The 20,422-nt window shown below is 39.7% G+C and overlaps 1 protein-coding gene across 1 annotated transcript in view; it reads right to left on the reverse strand.

The window, feature by feature from the left end:
* Positions 1 to 380: 380 nt before the first annotated feature.
* Positions 381 to 20,422, reverse strand: part of TMX4 (thioredoxin related transmembrane protein 4) — a 45,790-nt gene continuing 25,748 nt past the window's right edge. Inside the window, exons 6-8 of the mRNA XM_019644629.1 lie at positions 12,617 to 12,718; positions 6,659 to 6,722; positions 381 to 5,274 (exon numbers count right to left, since the gene is read on the reverse strand). Of these exons, the coding sequence (XP_019500174.1) occupies positions 4,910 to 5,274; positions 6,659 to 6,722; positions 12,617 to 12,718 (531 nt within the window). The 3' untranslated portion in view covers positions 381 to 4,909. The remainder of the gene's footprint in view (positions 5,275 to 6,658; positions 6,723 to 12,616; positions 12,719 to 20,422) is intronic.

The raw sequence follows: 20,422 nt of genomic DNA on the forward strand, positions 1-20,422 counted from the left end.
TCTTAACCAACGCGCCACTCGGCCGGCCCACAACATATTTGTTTTTAAAGGTCCTGAGATTGGACAGTCTAATAACAGTCTAGACTAGACTAATACAGTTATCGATCTCAAGAGGTTTACATGTTCGAAGGAAGAATTCCTATTACTGTGAAATAGTTCCAAGGAGCCTTCAAGACTGGAGCAAAGCAGGGGGTTGCATTTTGCAATTCAGTGTCATCGACTTCAAAAGCTTACAGGTTTTGCTCCGACCAAGGATATGTGACCAAGTTCATGTATGCTGAGACACAGCATAATGGATGTATTTTGCTATATAGACAAATAAGCATTCTGAGCCAGTTTCTCTGAGGGAGGGAAAGACTTGGTAGTATGAAAGTTTAATCTTTTTTTTTTTTTTTTTACTACACATCCTGTTGTTTTTCAAGAGTGAAAAAATCACATCTTCATTATTTCAGTCCCCAAGGGTGCTTGGAAGAGCCCACACTGCCGTTGTGCTTTCCCATAGCTATACAGATGTAGGCGAGAGACTTCTGAATTCCCTAGGAGACCAGATCGGTCCAGTGTCTTGAAGGATTCGCGGTCCCGCCACCTGCTCCAGTCTGTGCTGCCTCCAGACCTCAGGACAGAGGGTGACCTGAGAGGTGAGTGCAATGAGCTTCTATAGACAACACAATGGGCTGCAACAAGGAGCCCTTTGATCTTGGGTTACTCCTTGGTTTTGTGCACTTTCTAGAGCAGCTAAAGGCACATGGTTTCAGTTTCACCAAGTCAAGGAGGAGAAAGAGAAGGGGAGCAGACTGGATGGACGATGAACACAGAAGAAAATTATCTTTTTAACAAAGTAGTCTTTTTTGCTGCCTCGGCAAATGACTTTTGTGAAAATATTTACATGAAAAGCAATACATTGTTTTGTTTTTACTTAGTTACCACTATCATTAAGTTTCATTAGGCAAATGGGAATTCACAATAAAATGAAAACACACAGGATCAAGGGTTATGTACAATTTTGTGATTAGGGTGTTTTGTAATTCAGGCAATGTGCTGCCAGGAACTCATCTTGAGTTTCTATTCCAGTTGCTGCAGATGCTATTTGAGGAAGCAAGGAATACATGGATGAAGAGAAAAATAAGTGTCACTGGGCTAAATAATGAAGACTATTACAAAGAATATAAATAATAAATTTATAATGTATTGCAATACAAATAAGCAGTATTTTTAGTATAAAAATTGCATTTGCACAAAGAAGCTATTTAGTAACAAATACAATTAAACCATATTGGAAACACGTTAAAGTTGTATGAGTCACATATATACAATGTCACAGTTAACGTGAAATGTCACTGAGAATAAGCCATTTGAAGGCCATCTCCTGGTCTGAAGCCATCAAAGAAGGGCCTTTCAACTGGACCTCCTGGTTCAGGAATGCTGTTTCAACAGATGCCCCATGAGGATTCATCAGACGTGATGACTCCACATTTGGTTTTTCAAAACAAGCTATAATCCTCGTAAGGATCAAAATGCAGGACTGAGGTAATGAGATTAAACAAGGAGGAACTTTTCCGTTGGCACAAAATATTTACATGAATACTTTCCAAAATGTTATTACTGACAGGATGGGTCAACCACACATTTATAATACTGGCAGAAATAACCTCAACACTGAGATAAAGGACAGATAAATATCGATACACATTAGCAAAAGCATCCATCTCCTTTTTTTCTCTCCCTTCATGTTAATTTAAGGCTGTATGCCAAAATCTCAGGTGTACACTATCTTTTCTACCTTTTTTTCTTTTTGACTCTTTAATGTTCCCCATCCTATAAAGCAACATAACAAGCTCCACTCTTGAAAGACTCGGTCATAAGAAGTCACATGCTAAGTAACTGCCTTACAGTAGTACATTTTTATCACCTACCCCAAAGGTGTTAAGAGGGTGCAGGCTCTGCGGGCTTACATATTCCCAAAATCATAGCAACACCATAGCTATCAGCAAGGGTTTGGGCCATAGAAAAAGTCAAAATTTGGCTTTCTCCAGGGTCAAAACCAACCTGGACAAAGCTTGTTTCCTTTTTACTACAGTAGTTATTTAGAATGGCTTTATGTAGAGAGGCCCGTGGCTACCAGGGATCACATACATGAGATCGGGCAGCAAGTGCACGCCCACGCAGTGAGCCTTCAGCCCACTCAATGCTTACACTTCAAAGGGAAAAAAAGATGTGGGATTGTCTATCAATATGCAATCTCTAAGCAAGCTGGGATGGGGTAGCAGATCTAGCAAGAGATGAACAATAAAAGAAACTAAGAAAAAGGGAGCTGGAAGTTTCAACCTTTCCTTGTTATCAAGGAAAAGGCACCCTGTACCAACATTCTAAAACCCAGTTACTTTTATTTTATTTGCCTAATTTTGATCTATACAGAATACTATTATGTAATTAAATAACTGATACTGCAATACAGGGAAGCATGATTTTTTTTTTAAATCAAAATCATGTTTCCATGCACTTGACTTCTGGAATAAATATATTATCTATAAGAAATGTTCATAAAATCCTACTGAAATAATCTAATTTCAAATATTTTAGGTTGACTTTTTCCTTTAGTTTTATATTCAATGAGTGTTGAAAACAAATCTAAAGCTTCAAATACAAAGAAATGAAATTAGATGTGTACTTTTCAGACTATTTAGCAAATAATCCCATTTTTGCCAGAATGTTAAAAAACAAACAAACAACAAACCAGGGAAATGGTTCCCATAGCCAGACACAAACTTTTAATGAATCTTCTTCTCTAAGATGTTTTTCTCACCTCACTTCAATTTTTTTGTTTTTTTAGTATTTTTCAGAAAGAAAATAGATTTAATAAAAAAATTATATCATTCGGTAGGTACTCTTTCGGGTCCAATTGGAAATTGGCCTTACATTTATGAAAAGCCAACATAGATCTTATTTCTTCATTCCCTCCCCTCTAGTCAAATGCCTCACTTAAAAAAAAGAATATTTTAATATGAGGGAGGAGGAATTATACAGAAAAGCCAAACTACGAAACATTTCTTATTCCATACCTCTGAACTTGAACTTAATGACCTTTGAAAACTTGCTTCAGCTGACTAAGAGAAAGCAATCCAGTGACTGGGGGAGGCCCAGCTCAGCAAGAACCGGAAAGCTTCCTGGTATGGGGGTGGGGTGGGGGAGGGGGTGGGGGGGATAGAGCTGCCACCATCAGAATGATGGTGCTCTGGGTGAGGGTGTCAGAGAACTACATGTGGGGAGAGACAGGAAAGAAGTAAAAGCCAAGATTTTCCCAACCCCTCAAATTTGAGGCCATGTTGCTTAAAAACTATTGGTGACTCTTAATGACCCTCACCATACTGGGGGATGTGACTGTCAAGTAACTGAGTTGGAAAGATGAAAAATAGCCACCTCTAAAAATTGGATTCTTACAGAATAAGAACTCCCTTTGTGTGAGGTTTGCAACAGGCTCATACAAGCATAGGAGGACAGCAAGTTTCAGGACCTCCCCCGTCCTGCAGTGATCCCGTGTTCAAAGTTAATACAAGGAAAGGGTTATCTAAACAGCCAGATAGGAGTGTACTGCATATTTCTTTTTAAAAATGACAGAAACTTTCTGAATTTCATAAACCTGTACTACTTATTATTCTGTCTGAACCCAAGAGGTGTAGAATCAACTTTAGTCATCTTTCATAAGCTTGGAATCTAATTTTACGAATTTATTCTAAGACATAAATCAGGTAAGGCAGAAGTAGACGGATGAATTTTTAAAAAGATATTGGGCCCCCTGGGTACATTTAGTAGATTGAGTATTGAGAGATTTACAGGGATAAAATTCTTCACAAGATTAAGGAAGAAGGAAATGAAACCAAATCTTTCATTCCAGATATTCACTTTCATTAATTCTTTCATCAAAAGCACATCTCTAAAGAGAAACCAGAAATGGTTTTTCAGTTATTAAAGTGGTTCAAGACCAGGGAACCCCTTGAGATGGAAACAAAACAACACAGCGTTCAAGTTTTCTTCACAAGACTACCTTGTGCTGGCAAGACTTAGGAGACTTCTGGGTTTAAGAGGAATATTGCTAAAGGAACTTTTTGGAAAAAAAAAGTTATTACATTTTGGCAAAACACGGCAAAACCCTCTCCTGTAAAATCCCTACTTCCTTTTCAATCTCCAAAGGTGACAACATTGCATTCGAGAGGCTTGGCTGTCACAGCTTCATGGGCTGTGGTTCGTACCCATCTAAACCCTCAAGTCGGGTAAACATGGCTGATGCAAACCCGGCTGCTTTCACTCACTAAGGAAGTATTGTGAGGAGTGTGGGGAGCCTGGGGCCCACGGCAGGAAAGCTGGAAATGTTAAAGGTAAGAAATAAAACAAAGGAGATTTAGAGTCACAGTGACTTCCAAGCTCTTTTCTACAGTACTAACCAGGGCTCTCTCAATTTCTACCTCTAGAAATGTGTCCCTGGGCCATGGTGCCTGACGTTTCTCAGTTTGATAAAAACACTTAACCCGGGAAGAGGAAGCAAGCTTCTGCCGCACCTGAGGCTGCTCAGGCCGCCTTGCTGCGCCTGCAGCCTTGTGGGCAAACAGGACTCAGGCGGGCTGGGCTTGCTTCCTCTGCTCGAAACCCTCTAGCCCCAAGGACATGAACTCGTGCCCATCGCAAGGCCCCAGACAGAGCCTAACACCATGTTTGTTTTATGTATTCTGATTGTCATGCCTGAAAGTCTCATGAATATACATTAGGCTTAATGCCATGACACTACATGACTAGAGATCATTTTTTAGAAGCTTGCTTACTCAGGAAAAAAAACAAGGATTTGGTTTAAACTGCAGACCGGAGGGAAGCTGACATATCCCTCGGGTCTATGTTCTTGGGAACGCTGCCATTGAACCTATGGTCCCTTGTCGGCGTGCTGACTTTTGCGCTGCCTCAATGCGTCTTCAGCCGCCGCTGTGCCAGCTGAATGCCGGGGCTGCTCAGGGACGTCTTCTTCAGTCTCATCAGGTTCTCCTTCCCCCTGGGCGTCCCTCAGGGGCCTCTGGTCCTGGCTGTCACTCCGCTCCTCATCCAGGCCAACAGCTGGGCTGTCGTCCTCCTCTTCTTCCTCCGCTTCATCCTCATCACCAAAGTCATCTTTCTCTTCTTCGTCATCTACAAGGCTGTCCTTGTTTTCTTCTTCATTTGAGTCATCTTTTTCCTCCTCTGCATCCTGCAACTGTTCAGCCCCATGAGCCCCCTCTGACCTCCGACTCTGCTCTGTGGAGGGAAAGAGAAGATCCTCAGAATAAACAATGGTCATTCGACAATCAAGGGGTATGTTTAGCTGTGAAATGAAAAAAGGGGGCACCTAACAGCGTTCTCCATCTTGGAGCTGTTATTACACAGGACAGATCTCTGGTTGGTGTCCTAGCTCCATCCAGGGCTTCTCCGTCCCTCTCTGGAGATTTCACTGACGATGTTGACTTTGGCAGAGCATGTGGGCAGGGAGGGCAAAGGTTCCCTCATGCTTTGTGTTTTGGACCTTGTAGAAGGCTCAGTGACCCAATCACCTGATGTCATGGCAATCGGTTCACCATGTGACTTAAGCTGAGCCAATCAGAGTACTCCCCAGCAGTTTCCGGCCTGAGTCAGGAGGAAAAGCTTTCTCTCTACAGGGATGCCTACTGCTGTTGACAGCCACTGAATCAGTCACATGGAAACAAAATCTAACATCCCTTGGGCTGTGCTTAAAGCCAGAACTTCCCTGGACTTTTCAGTTACGTGAGCTAATAAATTGCCTTCCTCCCTCCAGGTTGCTTTAAATTGGGTTTCTGTTACTTTTAAGAATTCTAATTACACTCATGTGCTGCATAATGACGTGTCAATAAACAATGTACTGCATATCTCACAGTGGTCCTAGAAGATTATAATGGAGCTGAAAAATTCCCATTATAGCTGTCATAACGTAGCAGCACAATGCACTACTCATGTGTTTGTGGTGATGCTGGTGTAAAAAAAACTGCGCTGCCAGCTGTAGAAAAGCATAGCACATACACTTATCGTAGTAGACTATACCATCTATGTTGGTGTAAGTGCACTCTATGATGTTCATACAAAGACCTAACGACAAAATTGCCTGATAACACATTTCTCAGAACACGTCCCTGTCATTAAGTGGTGCATGGCTGTATCAATGGAAGTCTCAAGCCTTGAAAACTTCAAGTGCTAAAAAGAAATATAACCTTGTTTAAACTCCCATGTAAAATTCAACAAGTACAGTCTCATTAAAGTCTTCATGCAAATGCTCAAAAATAAGAATAAAAACATGCAAATCCAGGGTTATTTGGTCTCAGAAACTGTGCAACAGTGCAAAGATTGGGGGAGTCTGCTTTTAAAGGACTTAAAACAGTTACTGGTACACAGCAGAAACTTACTCAATAAACGTGAGCTCCCTTCCCTCCCTTAAAATATTCCCTAATTTAAGAGAGGCAAAAAGAGAACTGTTGTTCAAGTCTATCTACAGAATACATTTCAAGGAATTTGGTACTGGTGATGGTATGGTAACCAAGCAAATCAGGAGGAAAATCCACCGCCTATATGAGCACGAAAGGGCACATCACAGGATTCCAAATACTCTATTGTGTGAGTTTATCATACTTACCAGAATGTTCAGATAAATGCCTTGGAAATGGCACATAGAAACATTCTGATATTACCACCAAGATCTGGAGGGAAAAAAACAGTGATTTTATAGTGAGTAGATAGGATATTTATTACCAAAGAACCTCAAAATGAGGCCTTGCTTCTGTAACCAGATATTCATAGACAAATAATTAGCAGTTGGTCAAAAGTCCTCAAAAAAGAAAAGGGTATAACTAAGAATTTCCTATTTTTAAAACATGATACAATATAGGAAAATACTATTAATTGAGAAGAGGGGTTTCAAATGTCAACAGCAAGCCCACTAAAAATAGACGAATCAAGGAGGTATAAGGAAATAGACACTATTAGCCAAGTCTAAAATGGCCTTTTATTTTTTTATTTATTTTTATTTTATTTTGTTATTTTTTTGGTCATTTATTAAATTTATTGGGATGACACTGGTTAAATTATATATATTTCAAGTGTACATTTATATAAAACATCATCTATATATAATATTGTGTGTTCACCACCCAGTAAATTCTTCCATCACTATACATTTGACCCCCTTTCCCCTCTTCTACTAGCCATCCTCACCCCCTTACCCTCTGGTAACCACTAACCTGTTGTCTGTGTCTATGAGTTTTTGTTTCTTGGTTTGTTTATTTGTTTGCCGCTTTCACAGTTTTATATTCCACATATGAGTAAAGTCATATGGTTCTTGACGTTTTCTAACATATTTCACTCAGCATGATAATCTCAAGATCCATCCATGTTGTCACAAATGGAGTATTTCATCTTTTTTTATGGCTGAGCAATATTCCATTGTATGTATGCACATCTTCTTTATCCAATCATCTATTAAAGACACTTTGGTTGTTTCCATGTCTTGGCCACCATGAATAATGCTGCAATGAACATTGGGTACCTATATCTTTATGGGTATTTTTTCTTGTTTTTTTTTTTTTTTTAAGATTTTTATTGTGGAATTGGGGGATGGGAACAGCGCAGGGGAATTGGGGGAAGGGGAACAGACAAGCTGCTGTCGTGTTTGTTCTCCTGTCTAGTTGTGGAGGACGTTGCTTCACTGGCCCAAGTTGGCACCATCAGTGCGCTCTTCCCAGGCAAGGCAGATCAGTCGCCGGCTTCTGGACGGCCGCTCACGCTGGCTGCTGGCCACACACAGTAGCCCATGGCAACCTACGCTGTCGCCTGCGACTCATGGCAGCCCAGCTCCAGGTTGAGCTGTTGTTCAGCATCTTAGCTGTAGAGGGCAGCGTCACTGGCCCTCATATGTGGGATTCGAACTGGGGCCCTCTGGCGTCCCAAGCCAGCTCTTAACCAACGCACCACTCAGCCGGCCCCGGATAAATGTTTTTAGATTTTGAGGGGTAGATACCCAGAAGAGGGATTGCTGGGTAATATGGTAATTCTATTCTTAATTTTTTGAAGAACCTCCACACTGCCTTCCATAGAGGCTGCACCAATCTGCATTCCCACCAACAGTGTACGAGGGTCCTTTTACTCCACAGCCTCTCCAACACTTGTTATTATTTGTCTTGATGATAGCCATCAACAAGACAAATAGTAAAATAGCCTTTTAAAAAAACACTCTTCTAGACAAATAAAATTCGTCTGTCCATGGGCTGCCCCTCAAAAATAAGTAGGAATAGTACTTTATACATTAGTGTTTTAAAGCTATTCTAAAATGTTAAAGAACTCAGTCATAGTCCTTTTGATTCAATTTTAAAACATCAAATGAGTATACTACTTTGTGTTCAGGACTATTACCATCCGTATTTTCATTTATTACTTTACTTGATATTTGGTTCATTAGGTTCAAGGTATCGTGTTAACATCTGGGGGGGCAAGGTTCAAAAAGAGAAACAAACAGCAGTTTAATTATAAAGCAATATGGAACCTGCATTTCATAAGAAAAGTGAGTAAAGCACTGAGGTAGCTAAGAGATACAGAGATGAGCATCAGTGATGGAACTGGGAAGGATCAAGAATGACAGCTGGCCGGCCGAGTGGCTCAGTTGGTTAAGAGCTCGCTCAAGAGTTTGAGCTCTGAGCAACAGCGGTTCGATGCCCGGCCCGAGCTGAGCTGCCAACAGGTGGCAGGATGGCTCAGCTAAAAACAAAACAAAACAAAAAAAAGAATGACAGCTTGCAGAAGGCACACTTAAGGCCCTGGGCATAGCCACGAGAAGCTGAGTGGCATTAGCACCAGATGTCTGGTTCCTCTAAGCTACACTAGACTGGATCACGGGGGCCCTTGGATTGAGAGAACACTGTGAGTGCCAGGCTACAGACACCCACGCGGCAGGGCAATGGGATGCACAAGGTCCTGTGGGGTCGGGAGGCGCAAGCTCCAAGCCGTTCAATTGATTTGAAACCACAGAGGAAAACATTTCCATCTGAATAGACTGAGATTGAAAACCTACATTTTTAATGTGATAGTCAAATGCTTATTTGCTAGCTATTCCTAGGACATAATATTTTTGTAACTTTTTGTTTGTTTGTTTTCATTTTTCAATGCAACCTGGAGGGGAAATGCCAGGGGCAAGAAATACTGGCAATCACAACAAATGGGGGCGGGGAGAAAGGCCTGCCTGAGATGCACCTTGGCCATCTAGAGGCTGGGTAAGGCAGGGGGCCTAGAAGAGACTTCTAGGACTCTAGTCTCAACTTTGTCTCTCGGTAGCTGTGTGACCCTGGACAAGTCACTTAACTGCTCTCTCACTTGAAAGGATGGGTTTGGGCTAGCCTCTCACCGAGGTCTGTTTTATGTCTAATAGTACATAATTCCATTATATACTCTTTCTTTTCAGAAACTGGGAGTAAAACCTCTCATTCTCTCATATTCTCTCAGTTCCAGATCTGCTTTCTGGTCTGGAGAACATTCCCTTGGCATGGTGCCACATTCTGAGCCACTGAGAATGGCATTGTTTAATAACAAGTGTCTATCGGGGAGCAGTCCCTTGCTCATCATCTTCCCTGCAGGGATTCTATTTTCAGGTTTCAGCTTTGACCCAAGAAGGCGCAGATAACCACACCGCTAAATGAAGAGAGTAGAGAGATTTACTGTCTTTCATGGACAGTAACGTACCTCCTAATACTGGGGCTCCCCCTCTGTGGGAGGCTCTGTGCTAGGTACCGGTCAGCAGCATGTAGAGAAATAAGCTACCTAAGCAACTACATTTAGACAGTGTCTATACCAGCTGAAATGGAGACCAGGTCACAGAGGCACAACATTGCTGCCTGTGTTTCCACTGCTCATCTGCAGCTTTGTTCTCTTTTGTCCAGAGCAAAGTCGCTGATGGCAGAAAGCAATGCTGCCAGATTGATCTGATATATAGACTATGCAGTTAAGGGTCTTTTCCATTAGTTTAAAATACAACTATATACTTGATTTCTAAACCTGAGCCCTTTGTTTACATGTGAAAAACAATTTAGTAAGATATTTCAGCCATCACTAGGTGGGCCAAAAAAGTAAACAAAAATCAAACTAGCAGCCTTGTTTTGACTTCCCATTTTTCAAAATTAGGAAAAATTAGAAAACCTAACAGTCAGACTTATGGGAAACAATGACTTCATCAGGAAATCATTTCTCTACAAAAACATCCTGCACCCTCCTCCCCACGAGGCCACTGCATACATTAAACTCCATAGGGACTCACAGAGGGAAGGAGAACCTCCAGTCTCCAGGGTCAAGCTTCACATGACTGCATGCCTGGGCTCTACTTCCAGCCCCCAGTAAAGGGCAAAGGTAACACAGAGCACTGGCTGAACTGCACACCTGGAGACCTCACTGAAGGCAAAAATTCCAGCTGTTGAGTTTCTTTTAATACATATTACAGTTGTATTGGTTTGTCAGAAAAGTCATGACATAGTTTTTTTATGTTTTTCATTGCAAAAATGCGTCATGACTTTTCCGACAACCCAATAGAAAAGGTATTTAGCAGGTATTTTTATGCTATTTTATGGGAATGTATTAAAAATGTATGAGTCTATTACTGTTTTAAAGTTATTATTATTTTGTTAAATAAAGTTCTCTTCCCAACTTCATATAAAGGAATAATGTTCTATATCACTTCATCGTTTGAACAGTCTGGAATCAACTCTCTTGTTTAGTCAAGCCTCTACTAACCTTCATACACTGATTATTTGAATCTAAGTTTCCAAATGAACTTAGAGCATAGGCAGGACTGACATAATTTCTTGGACTTAAAGTCAACCTCAAAGATGAAATTCTAAAACTCTTTATGCTGAGAAAAATAGTTTTCAATGGTCTTCCAATAGGTTCACACTCAACCTATATTCTCCATAACTCCACCTCAGAGTCTCCCAGGATCTCATACTATTCCCACTATAAGAGCCTCACACTCGTGGCTCCAAAATGCACTGCTAGAAAAGTCTAGCACTAGGGAGTAGATGGGAGGAGTACATTTATATCCAAAGTCAAATTTATACCCAAAGTCAAATCCTTTCTGGCCAGAGCATTAAGGACATGTTAATAACAATAAGATTAATGCATCAGAAGGGAACACACCTAGGACCTAATGAAAGACAGACACATCATATGCCCCATGATGTTAATATCAGCAGTCAAATCTCAAATACAAACCATAACATGAAGAAAGCATGTTCATGGCAAAATAAAATCAAGCTTCCTTGGCTTTGTGGAATATGACTTTGTTGTACTAAGTTATGATTTGTTATGAAGGCAACTGCTAATATTTTAAGCTTGTTTTTAAAATGACATTACTAAAGAGTGTAAGGGGAGAGGGAGGTGATAGATGAGGGTAAAGGGGATCAAATATACGGTGATGGAAGGAGAGCTGATTCTGGGTGGTGAACACACAATGTGATATATAGATGATGTATTACAGAACTGTACAACTGAAACCTATGTAGCTTTACTAACAATTGTCACTCCAATAAACTTCAATTAAAAAAACAAAAAAACAAAATTCATTATAAAATGTAAGGACAGATTTTTAAGATAATCTTAACTAAAAGTTTGTCCTTTTTATATAAATTTTTAGTAATCATTCATTAGTCCTATCATATAGCATTGAGATGTTATTTGATTAATATGTAGTATAATGGCTTTTAAGAATTTATCTTAATTATTGGGTTGTCGGAAAAGTCATGACGCATTTTTGCAACAAAAAACAGAAAAAATACATCATGACTTTTCCAACAATCCAATAGTTTAAAGCTCACTCAAACTGATCATGTGTAAGTAAAGAGAAAGATTAAAAAATTATATCAAAGAGAAAAACATGCCAAAATACTTATAATTGCCTATATAGTTAAGTAAATAAATTTATTATTGCAACTCTTACCTAAAACACCGAGGGAGAAAACGCAGATACCTACTAGATACTGATTGTCATACCCAAAGAAGACACAGTGATGTGCTTTGCATCTTTTCCTTTTTTCACAATATTGATTTTTTTTTTTAATCCACATTAATTTGTAAAATCCACCTTGGGGATACCAGGGTGTATGTATAAGCAGTTGGCCAGGACTGGAGGTTTAATTAAATGATATGAATAAGAAAAAAATCACCGTGTTCATTCAAGAAACCAATTCATAGCTTTGGCCTTGTTGCCACAATGTTCTAAATGAGTAGGAAATGTGTATGAAATCATAGATGACTCAGCTGTACTGGAAACTATCAATTCAAGTAAGGTCTATTTCTTCTGTCATCACTGCCTACATTTTGGGAAGCACATATCTTCAAAATATTTAAGGGACAGGATTAGGAGATAATAATTGAATGACTTTTCCATTATATCTCAAATTACCACTGAAAGCTGTATCAAACAAGCAAATAATACTTAGCTGCTCAGATGACACACAAATGCTGTTTGTTTATGTGCTTTTCCTTTCTTGGCTGCTTTCTAATTTTGCATGAAACCTGTTTGGCTTTAAAGACATGAAAAAAGATTGGCATTATCTCTTACCAGACCCATGAGAAGGCCAAAAATCAAGGTGGCTATAACGAAAAAGACATAAGAACACCAAGCAGGAATTCCAAGGGTCACTGTGAAATAGTTGTGAAGATGCTGTAATCAGAAGAAAAAACAATTACTTATATTGAGGAACAAAAACGTTTGACTCTCTCTCTCTAGCTATAACTCAAGTCTGCAAATTGTTTTCACATATAGGTGCTCCCACAAATTTTACAACATTGAGAATCCGAGAGTAATACTCAAGGTTTTATCTAGTAGAGTCACATATCTTGGAAGTTCATGATCCGATAGAACTCCAGTAGAACCGTTTTTTCTAGTCTCTCCTTCCATGATGATTTTATTTTTTTTGGTCACTCTCCCCTAATAACTATACTACCTCAGTTTTTCCTCATAATATGGCATCCATAAAAAATTAAACTTGGGCCGGCCAAATGGCGCAGTTGGTGTGAGCGGGAGCTCTGAGCAACAGGGTCGCCGGTTCAATTCCCATATGGGCCAGTGAGCTGCGCCTGAGCTGAGCTGCCACTGAGCTGCCAACAGGTGGCAGGATGGCTCAGCTGGTGAAAGCGCGTGCTCATAACAACAAGGCTGCCAGTTTGATTCCTGCATGGGAGGGTGGGCTGCACCCCCCCCACACCCCAATTAGATAGAAAGCAGCAACTGGACTTGGAGCTGAGCTGCGCCCTCCACAACTAAGATTGAAGGACAAAAACTTGACTTGGAGCTGATGGGTCCTGGAAAAACACAATGTTCCCCTTCCTCAGTTCCCCAATAAAAATCTTAAAATAAAAAAATTAAACTTGGGCCCTGACCAATTCTGAAGTAGAACTAAATAACTACTTACAGAACACCAACCATTAAAAATGTCTCCATACTCCCTTTATCTAGTTGGACTCACATTGCTCCACCCCTACCCATTCTTGACACCTTTCCTAAATCACCATAAAACCTAAAATGTCATATCAGACAGAAGAAAGTTATTCCAGTTAATTCATTATAAGGAAATGATATTTCTATCAGGCTTTGAGTAGAGTGTGCATTCCTTTAGGCTTACTGTTCCCTGGAACTCTATTTAATACCAGAGACTAAAAAAATGAGTAAGCGATACAATCTGAGCTAGAAATTATTCCCAAGCTGAATCACACAGGAAGTACAGATATGAACTGGTATTTCAGAGTCAAAGCCCACTTAGATGAGGACCTGCAGGAACAATGCTTCTCAGGATTGTCTAGTGATGACTGGTTTGCGGCCATGACACCTTCAAAGACAGTCATTCACTATCATCTGAGCAATAACTGGGCACAAGATGAAATGGCCCCAAGCTAAACGCCACTAGCAGGCAGAGATCGGGACCAAATGACCTGCCAGAACAGGTGAGATAGCTGAAAATGAGTCCAGGTTTCCATTTCAATTTAATATTTTTCAAAATCTAAATTACTCACGCGTCTCCCATTGGTTTCTCAGTTTATAAATGTAAATACAATTAAATAATATATTTCATTCTGGCTTAAGTCTGAATGGTAAATAAAAAAGTTTGTTTAACTGATTTAGAATAATCTGAGATCTCCTCTAGCTAATTTCGTATTCAGCAGAAGAGATAGATCTAAAGACTCAGCAAGTATTTTAAACACTGACACATGTAATCAAAGTGTTTAATATTTGTTGGGTGAGGAAAAGATACTAGCAAATCCTTCAACTACGCACAGGAAATGCAAACAACTCTTGATTTGTAAAACTGTCATTTGTCCTTTTATTGACTGTACTGTTAATGATTTTGTCTTTAGCCAGGGCAATTGTTTACTAAGAACAACCCAGTATGCTGGAACCCAGCAGGCAAAAGAGGGATAGGGATACCAAAATGTTGTTTCATTCAAACTCTTTTCAATGGAAGTTCTAAAATGTACTGCACAGGTCCCTACTTTAGAAAACTGTATGTATTGAACAGAGTTGATGCTTTTCTTGATAACTCAATACCGTCATCAGGATTAAATTTTGAATGTGCAAAGAATTAGAAGATACAGCAAGCTAGTCTGCCTTAGTGCTGACTCATGAATGTACAAGTATGTATGCTGGAACTTGCTGTATAAACTATACCTGCCCGTTTGCTTCATTCATATGGTTACAATGAGTAATGGGCAGCTATAAATCCTTCTAGATGGCATCTTACGTTCTTTCCGCAAAATAAATGATTAAAGTAACCCTTAAGAAACTTCCTATTTTCTAGAGTGCTGTAAATTATTTCCCATTCTGTCACTGCATTCTGAGTCATCCACTTCTTTGCAAATTCAAAACACCCTCTGATTTTAATAAGTTCCACTTAAATTTTCTTATATCAACTTACACTTCAAATTTGAGCTTCTTCAAGAAACCCTGCCATCTTGTGGTCTTTTAGGTGATTATTACTAAAGTCTCATTAATCAAGTTGTGTTTTTACAAATGCAGACATAAATCTTTATCTGTTGGCTTTATCTGACTCCACAATGTTTTAGAGTACCCTAAGAGTGCTAGGGTTCCTGGTATTAAGTACTGGAAGTTTTGCTGTATATATGTTTCTGGATAATCAGTGATTAAAACTGATCTAATCCAGTTGTAGATTTCTCTGTTTCTATTTCTTTAGTTGCCAGGCAATGCTACTTTTCACTTATGGAAAGTACTGATCCATGTTCAATATTATATGTGCTTGTTACAAGGAAGCATCTTACTGTTTCCTGAAAATACACAAAAATGTTGCCTGATAGGCCTGATACCTTATACTATTGTAATAGATGACTGACAGCCAATTTTTGGAGGCATACAGATTTGAGTAAGAAGACTAAATGAAGATGCCATTACAATAGAATATATAAGAATATTCCAACCAGTGGTCAGATGGATTTAAGGATTGAAGCGAGGCCAAGGCACCCCTGGAACAGAGGTTGAGCCTTCCCTCCTCAGGGAGACCAGCGCTCCCTCTGGGACCTCAACCACGGCAGAGCAGGGCAGGGCAGATCAGATGCTGCCCCGGGACACCCACCCATCCAGCTCAGTGCTTCATAGTCTCACTCAGAGCTGGGCTGGCCCAGGAGCCCAGAGAGCCTTTTGTGTATGTATTATATATTTGGATTTATATAACATAGGTGGGAACCCATGTTATAGGATATACTCTGAGGAGTTGGGGGAAAGCCTTGTTTCCCCAAAATATAGTCCCTGTGTGGGAGCAGCACAGAAAGGCTTCTCCAGTGATGGCCAAGGGTTCACTTCCCCTCCATGTTTTACCCTCCCCACACTTGCAACAAGACCCAACCGTGCAGCCTCCTGCAGGCATTGAGAGATATGTCTTGGGAGTGTGCACCATCTCACTGTAATATTGTTCTAGATATTAGGGAAAAGAAAAAAACGTGAAGAGATGCCACTATCCATCATAAAACACAGGGGGGTGGTTGGAGATTTAAAATATACTCTTATTATTCTCCAGTCTAAATACTCGTGGCCTTTGATTCTCATCATGTGGTATTTATAAAGCTTTAGAGCTCCTCCTTGCACAGATCCTCCTCCCAAGGAGGCAGCACACCTTCTTGTGGCTAAAATGTGCCAGATGCCTGAATCCTTTCATAACAGTAATATGAGAAGAGGTAAGTTACATACTGTTACCTCAGTGAGCAGGTCAAATTCAGCAAATAATATTTAAGTACATTGAAATGCTAAACCTAGTTAGCAAAAGTACACATTATATAACCGCCGTGGAACCCTACTTTGATCCTGCCATCAGACTTTGTTTAAAAGATAAATGAAGAAAAACATAAAAATATTCCTTGTTGCCCAGTTACAAGAGAAAAGGAAAATAATGATGACAACAATAATTAATTAATATAACTCACAAAACAACAGTTATCAAGTACATACGAGGTGCTAGGATCTATGCTAAGTATTCAAAATGTTCTCCTAACAACAGTTGATAGCAGGAAAAACAGATGGGTTCAGAGATACACACACGACGTGGAGAACAATGGCTTGTCTCTCTGGAGGAAAGATGGCACCTCCCTGCATCACGGAGGCCTCCTGTGAAGAGAGGCGAGAAGACGAAAAGGAGAAAGGTGCAGCGTCTCTCCAAACATGTGCCACCGACAAAATCTCAAGCCCAGACTTCCTCACCCTGACCTGTGGCACCACGCTTGACAGCAGTGCTTTCCAGGTTAGGTGTTCTGCTCATGGCTTGCAAAGGATCACCTTCACTAGTACTCTCCTTTAGCTTGTTCATATTTTTCATTCAGCTGAGTCACTTGTTTTTTAAGTTGAATAAAATTGTTAAGAATTTTTATGTAGCTACATAAATAGAAAATCAGTATCAATTCTGCAGGTGTCTGCCCTGAGAAACTCCTCAAGGTGTGTGTCTTCCAGGCTTCCGTGACTGCTGTGAGGCGGGCAACGCCAAGACTTGACTTGAGGATAGGTGTTATAGCTGAAGAGGCAATGACTTCTACGAGTTTGTATAAAAATTAAAATACAGACGTGATACCTTCATGACTAGTGGAAAAACAATTTGAATTTTGCTGATGGAAAGAACACTTGAGATTGTCTATCCTTCCCCCACTTTGTGATACAAATGACCTATAAAGGTTCCCTAGGATTCCGGTCACAGCAGGAAGCTCACAGGATCTGGCTTATTAAACCGTGCAAGAGTTTCCTCACGTCAAGGGTTTATCCAAGCAAGAACATATGGGAGGTTGGTAGAGTTGAGAAAGCCAAATGCAGAACGGAACAAGACTCTTGGGTTCATAGGGACTCAGCCGTGTGGTCCTCACCAAGTGACCCTGACATCCTGAAGACCAGCTTTTATTTCCAGAATGCCAGACCCAGCATGCTGGCTTCACTCTAAGGCAGAGGCTCAAGGACTGCAAGGGATCACAAGTTCATTAGGCTTTGATCGTTAGATAGTGCTCCTGTTTTTGTTTTATCTTGTTCATTAGAGAAAAATTACAGAGAAACATGAGTTTTTTTTTTTTAAATCAGCCATAAGTTCAATATCAGATAGCTATTGTTGATATCCGATTAATCTCTCTCTAGGCATTTTCCTATGTACACATGAAACCTCCATATAAACATAACACTACACATACTGTTTTTTAAATCTTTTCCCCCACTTAATAATATACAGTTTTCCCTATGGAAGTATTTACAGCTAACCAACTACCCATCCAGGGGAGACTGTTGCTGAGGAAAGATTGACTCCCACCTATTTCTGTAGCCACAAAATCTCAGTAGGATAAAAGAGATTGTGGGTGGGCACCTAAAATCTTGCCTCACTGGCATTCGGTACTCTGTGTGTTTCCTTCTTTCCTGTTTTTATCTTCTTTCTTGGAGACTTTACACTCTTTTAGTGCTAGCCATGTTTTCTCTCTCAGTCTCTCTCTCTCCTACCATGTGCTGTGTTTCTTCTGTTTATTGTTAATACGGTTGCACTACAGCTTTACACTGTCTAGACTTGAGTTAAAAACAGATTATGTTCCCCACAATTATACATTCCACACTGATGAAAGGATCTCGGGCAAGGAAGAAGAGCAGTTAAATAAGCTAACAAAGGGTTGGGTAGTCAGAGAGGAGGACGGTCTCCTTGGCGGTTCTGTCAGAGCAACAAGGCAAGACTGCACCTAGATGCTGGAATGGAAACCAGAGACCTGACGGGTAGCCAAGGATTGTGTCCGCCCAGGCCAGGGATCACACCCTCCGTGAACAGGGAACAAGGGCTGAATTCTAGAAACACACATGGTGAGAGCCCTTCCCAGAGTTTTCACGAAAGGCTAGGACCTTGTTTCTAAGAAATAAAGGGACCACAAAGGCTGTCAAGAGGTTTGGGGGAGCTAGATGCTGATACAGAACATAATACCAGATTTCTGTCACAGGTTTTTAAGGTAATGTATATATACATATACACATGAGAAGATCAAAATCATCTGCAAACTTACCATTTATGTTCTTTTAGGCAGGTACCTCTCCTCCCCCCAACACATCCCCACACAATCTACCATCAGGGCAAATGTGTAAGTGATCCCAATAAATATACAATAAATGGGCGAAGCTCAGCTATTAAAATAATTACTTCTTGCTATAGTTTTTACAAGACTCACTAAAACATAACAAAAAGGTTGACAGTGGGGAAAATAAATGCAGGCAAATGCTAACCAAAAAGAAAAAAAAATATGGTATTAATATTAGATAAAAGGAACTTTATAGAATGTAAAATGTAATTTTTTGTTTGTCAAATTTTACAGCTTATCTGATAAAACTATCTTTTTTTGGTTTCCTTTTTAAATATCTGGAAAGACATTCTAAATATGTATAATGATAAAACACCCACTCCTGGCCTTGATGTGACAGTGCCACACACTGTAATCATTTGCATGACATAATGAAAAAATGTTAACTCCTTGTTTGAACTCTTGTTTATCTGAGTACTAAAAGCCAAGTTATATGAGGTCAGAGGAGTTATTTTTGTTCCCCAATACTATGTTTGAAAGTAAAATGCTTTGGCAATGTGTGAAAGCCATGACCAACTTCTATCTAAGCTCTCCTTAACCCACAGAACAAACGCACCTCTTGACCTGCAATTATTATAGGTTCTATGTTAAGATCTTGCTCTCAGTGGTTCCTAATATCCATGTATTATAATTATCCTGTTAAATCAGACATTATTGAGGCTACAAGGCTCCCACATGGCTACCAGAATAGACGACTCTGTCAACCTTTAGTGTCAATATACTGCAAAAGGCCAAATCCCTTACTCTCAGTTCCCAGTTGGCAATTCATAATTCTCAGCCCTTGAATAATAGACTTGTCACCATTGTTAAGAAAATGGTAGAAGGAAACCATATGAAACTCATACTATCTGGAGAGAGGAAAAATGCCAGTTATTGTTTAATATTACACAGAATTGCCAAAACCAAACCAAAACAAACAAAAAAACCCAGTTAACAAATTTTAACCAAAAAATACTGAATCCAAGTGAACAGTTTAGCTTCTGTTGTTAAAAAAAACCTAAAGTTGGTATTCTATTTCACAAGGCAGAAAATAAAACTGAAAAACTGGGACACAAAAGATAGTTCTTAAATTTCCTTCAACATATATCAGTATGCATGAAAAACAGTAAGAATCTTCATGGGCTCCTTAAAAATCAAGTACCTAATATGATACCATGACCTACAATCATAGCTTAGAAAAAGACAAATATAGAGACTCATTTCTAAAGATTTGAAATACTTTAAGGATATACATTTAATTCCACAGCCATTGTGTTAAATCTGGCAGGATTTAGCCTACTCTACACATAAAGGGGAGCAAAAGGTTATGTGTCACAGTCAAGATTATATAATTGTTCAATCTTTTAACCTAAGTAAGAGTTCTAATTCACTGAAATGATAAAATCACATATAGCAGAAGTGTCCAAACTTTTCCTTAAAGGGCCAGAGAGTAAATATTTTAGGTTTGTGGGCCACATGGTCTCTGTTACAACTACTCAACTCTACCATTGTAGAATGAAAGCAGTCATAGACAATAGGTAATGAATGAACATGGCTGTGTTCCAATAAAACTTTATTTATAAAATCAGGTGGCCAGCCACCAAGCAGTAGTTTGCTGATCCCTGACATACAGAATCACTTTCAGGCTTAGAAAATCTTTGATCTGTAGGGAGATTATGACAATGGGAAAATAAGATCAAGTAAAAACATAAGCCCTTTGGGCTTTGATAAAGGGATTCATCACTAATCTAAGAAAATAGGCCTTTGAGACAGTACAGGTCCTGGTTCAATTTATGCCCTTCTA

The sequence above is a fragment of the Hipposideros armiger genome, unplaced genomic scaffold (assembly GCF_001890085.2).
Source record: "Hipposideros armiger isolate ML-2016 unplaced genomic scaffold, ASM189008v1 scaffold_89, whole genome shotgun sequence".
Classification (NCBI taxonomy): domain Eukaryota; kingdom Metazoa; phylum Chordata; class Mammalia; order Chiroptera; family Hipposideridae; genus Hipposideros; species Hipposideros armiger.